The sequence below is a fragment of the Puntigrus tetrazona genome, chromosome 24, assembly GCF_018831695.1.
Source record: "Puntigrus tetrazona isolate hp1 chromosome 24, ASM1883169v1, whole genome shotgun sequence".
In the NCBI taxonomy this organism is placed as follows: domain Eukaryota; kingdom Metazoa; phylum Chordata; class Actinopteri; order Cypriniformes; family Cyprinidae; genus Puntigrus; species Puntigrus tetrazona.
Window position 1 is genome coordinate 21658567 of NC_056722.1, and position 4389 is coordinate 21662955.

Genomic DNA, 4389 nt, shown 5'->3' on the forward strand with positions numbered 1-4389 from the left:
TATAATATCTAAAAGGGTTTCTGCAGGTTTTGTGAAGGTAAATTTTAAATCTTTTTAAAACCAACTAAAGACAAAATTATGGAATGAATTGAAGAGGACACTTAGAACATCATTAAAGTTAGAGACTATAATAAAAACAGATATATGCCTGTAGGATCAGAAAAAGTTAGTTTTTTTTCCCCAAAGGGAAAATGTATTAAGGGAAAGTTATTTATTTTTCTTATGCATTAATAGACATTTGTTCTTGTTTTGAGCATAAAACCACTTATTTTTGTGAAACTGTCAATTTTGCATCTCACAAAAAAAGTATCATGATTCAAGGAAGCTGAGATTTTCCATATTGGAAAACATTTTTTTTTTTTTAAATGCATGCTGCATCATATTCCCCCGGTTTCACAGACAAGGCTCAAACCTAGTCCCAGACTAAAACTAAGTCTGGGCTATTTCAACTGATCGATCTTAAAATATATCAAGGCCTTTGTTTTGTCTCAAGAGGAACACCAGTCCTCCATGTTTATAAATATTACCTATATGGCCTAATCCTGGCTTTAGTCTAAGCCCCACCTGTGAAACCAGACCTTTCAGCTCTGATTTCAGAACTGTAAACTGCAAATATCAAAAGAAAAACTACTTCAAAATACTAAAATTGTATTGCATTATATACACCTGTGGATTGAGCACTCTGCTCCTGTGCCTGAACGATCTGTGCAATCTGCGCTCTAAGTTTGGCCAGCTCAGTTTCCAGAACGCTGATTTTCTGAATGGCTTCATCGTTGATGATCGTCTGACTCTGTGGTGCAGGTTCAGCCTGGTGCAAACTGGGTAATGACCGCCGACGTCTCATTGGTCTGCACTGCTGGGTGCGGAAAAACAACCCGGAATCCGCCTCAAACCTGAAGAACACACGTATGATAATTACGATATTCAATTTTCTGTTTTATAAATAATTTTTTTAATATTTGACCTATTTCTGCCAGTGTCATCACTCTCATCTCTTTCCATCCAGCCCACATCTGCGAGTGTGGCCACAGGTCCATTTGGCCCATTTGTATTGTTGAGGAAACTCGCTCCTGCGGAGAATGGATGAAGCTACACGACCCAAAGACAAGGACAGTTAATAATTATACAGCACCTGCTCGGGGCACTTTACAAGTCTCACAACAACAACAAACAAACCCTCACAGACATTCAAGCACTCAAACAATGTCAGAACTACAACAGCGGAGCGAGCACCAAATGTTTTCACAGCCACGGCAAAGAAAACAGCACCAGGGAAACCGGTTTAAAATCGCCTAGTGATTAATAAAGCAATTACAGCCGGCATTCGGCTCCTTTATCAAGAGGAAATCAATATTAACGCCAGTAAAATAAGTACTTTTTAAGCAAAACCTTTTTTTGGCCTAGATTTTTTCGACAATGAACCAAAGAACTGACCTAAAGCAGACATGCTGCATTCCTGACATACAGGACAGCTGGAAGGAAGGGNTTTGTTTTTAAAAGTTAAGACAGTAGGAAAAAGCTAGATTAGATATTGTGAGATGAAACCTCTCCCTGTGATTTATGATTGTTTATTGTCATCACACCGATGGAATCAAAACAGAACAGGACAGAAATATGATGATAAGGGAGAACTGAATAATGACAGGCCAAAATGGAGAACGTTAAATGCTGTAAAAAACGAAAATGCTATAAAAGTGGAAAACGCTATAATAATAATCGAATGAAAATCAACGAAGACTACATGAAAATATTAATATAGTAAATGAATGCAAATACAAAATGTTTTTGACACATTTGAATAAACAAAGACTAATATTGTACCTGAAAATGGACACGAGGGCAAGGTGCTAAGGGAAGACTTGTGGCAATTCTTCTGACAATACTCCTAGATGATCCATAAGGCTTTGATGATGATCCTACAGCCTAAGAGAGAAAGAAAGATAATCATTCTTCTAATCACAGCATGACCTGCACATATAATTCTGTATATGAACTTACCAGGTCCATTTCTATCCGACTATGATTTCCACTCATCTTGTAACTTCACTCGAAGAAGATCGGTCTCATCATCACGAAGGATCTGCGCTAAGTCATCTTCAGATCAAAGCCTAAAAAACTTGTTACAATCACATTCACGCTTACATGTTTTATTCAACGTTTAATCTTTTAGAGGACCCTGGTTTTCCACATCAAAAAGCTATGATCCCTGTAAACTGTCATTCTCACATACCAGAAGAGCATCTTGTACAAACGTGTCTCCTCCACTCCTACTTTCCTAAACACTTACTATATTTCAAACAGCCACTGGTCAACGTGATGCTCACCATGACATTTACCATAAAAGTCTGAGGTAGGCTACTAAACATTTTCTAGTCGTTGCTTCGTAACGCTGAGCGTTTGTCACTAATAGATACCGCATACCGCATACAGTTAACTGTTAGTGAACTGTCTACAAACTTTACACAAAGGTTAAAGTCGTTAAAACCCAAGAGTCGTTGTTTTTAGTGTTGTGCTGAAATCGCTGTTAGTTGTTAAAAGAAGTTGTCGCGATTTCTAATAATAAAATATTGCTATCTTACCGCGTAAAATGCAGTGTAATAGACTTGTGATCTTAGTTGTGCTAGGCTAACGCTGTCCAGCGGTTACCTGTGTTTTTCCACAGTGTTGGAACAGACATTTGGGAAGAAGGGCGGGACTTAGCCGTATTGGCCAATGGATTTTGAGAATATTCCAACAATGGGTGGGTTCTATGAGTATGGAGTCAACCACTGGTTTTGAGTAGTTGATTGACAACTTAACTGTCCAGTCATGAGTGACACATGACTCACATACACGAGGCGAGCAGGAATGCATCCAAGGAATGAATTTACTGGATTTCGGTAATGAGTGGTAGTTGGATGATTATGACCGGTTTTAAAAGAAGACAATTTTTATGTTATTAATTTAATTGTGTTTAGTTTTACAATCATAAATAACAATTTTCCATCGTAAAATCGACGTTTTATAAAAGATAATAATGTACAATAGGCTACTGAATACTCACACTTACAACAACAAAAAAGATGTAAAGCGTTGGTTATGTGAAAATCATTTAAAATATTTGTCTAAATAAAAAAAGTATGCAGCATGTAGTTATTTTTGTTTTGCCCTTTTATTAATTTATGTATAGTACTGTCTGAAGAAAATAATAATATACTATAAGAAATTGTAACTCACGTTTCTATACTAGACTACATAGTTCGTATACGAAAAATGCAAAATGTTTCTTCTCTGCCTACATCAATTACATTTGTTTTTCATGTATTGACAATACATGTATTGTCTTGTATTTTAGTAAGGACCCAATACATAATAAAGGCTACTTTAAATAAAGTATTTTACTTGCTTCCTTTGGTATGAGTTACAATCAAAACAATAACAATAGCAAAAAATAATAAAATATTTTAGTGGGTTTTGGTTCGTGCTTGATTTATTCTATAATAATAATTCTATCATTTGCTTTAATACTCATTTATTTTGTATGTATCGCGCTGTATCTTAGTAAAACCCTTTCTAATTGGCCAAGAACGCATTGCGTCATAACCCACATCTTCCAATCAGTCGGTCTAAATCCAGGAGGTGTTGTAAAGGGTGCTAAAAGCTCCGCAGATAATGGCCAAATATACCTGACCAGAACAGCTGTCATAGAGACTTTTAAGCATATTTACTGTCGCCGTTATTACACGAGCTACATCCAGTTGCGTATCCATCAGCAGTTCATTTGTCGGCGAGTTTGATTCTTTGACTGGACAGGATCATCAGAAGCGAGGAGTCGTCCTGGGCGTGTTTGCTGTAAGGTTATGCGTGGACAACAGTGCCACAACACACACAAGGTTAACAAGACAGATACAACACGGATAACAATCAAAAACTCTGATTACACATTTATTACTGTTGTTTGGCTTCATACGGGCGTCAGTTTCTACGCGTCCTGATAGAAATAGATTCTGCCTTCCTCTTTTTTGCGTGCTGGCATTGTTTTGTTCACAAAAGGCAATAAGATTCGCACGTATTGATGTAGGCTGAATACGAATGAGAAATAAGCTCCAAACGTTTGCTTCTACGTGCAGTTTTATGATTCGCTTGAGAATTCAGATTGTCATTGCCTTGTGATGCCGTGTTAGTGCTAGCCGGTTAGCACAGGCCCCATTTAAAGGCCTCGCAATGCTATGTTGTGCTATGTGAATCAGACATGACCATCACGGGTCATTCAGTTCACTATGAAAGCCAATAATAAGCCACGTGTATAGAGATTTTCTATAAATCAACGCAAAATGACGCACGCGCGACGGCAATGTCTATTGACTGAGTGACGTCAGTCAATAAACCTCAAGTTCGTGTTTTTATATA

General features: G+C 37.4%; 1 protein-coding gene across 2 annotated transcripts; it reads right to left on the minus strand.

The window, feature by feature from the left end:
* Positions 1–77: 77 nt before the first annotated feature.
* LOC122329505 (mitochondrial fission regulator 1-like) lies at positions 78–3285 on the minus strand. Of its 2 annotated transcripts, none has more exons than XM_043225771.1 (5): positions 2580–3285; positions 1999–2108; positions 1822–1923; positions 965–1089; positions 78–893 (listed from the first exon to the last, which is right to left on the minus strand). In XM_043225771.1, the coding sequence occupies exons 2-5, from the start codon at positions 2032–2034 to the stop codon at positions 641–643; spliced, it is 516 nt and encodes a 171-aa protein (XP_043081706.1). In that variant the 5' UTR covers positions 2035–2108; positions 2580–3285; the 3' UTR covers positions 78–640. The 2 variants fall into 2 exon arrangements, with proteins under 2 accessions (XP_043081706.1, XP_043081707.1); XM_043225772.1 differs by having other exon boundaries at positions 2647–2665.
* Between the last annotated feature and the right edge of the window lie 1104 nt (positions 3286–4389).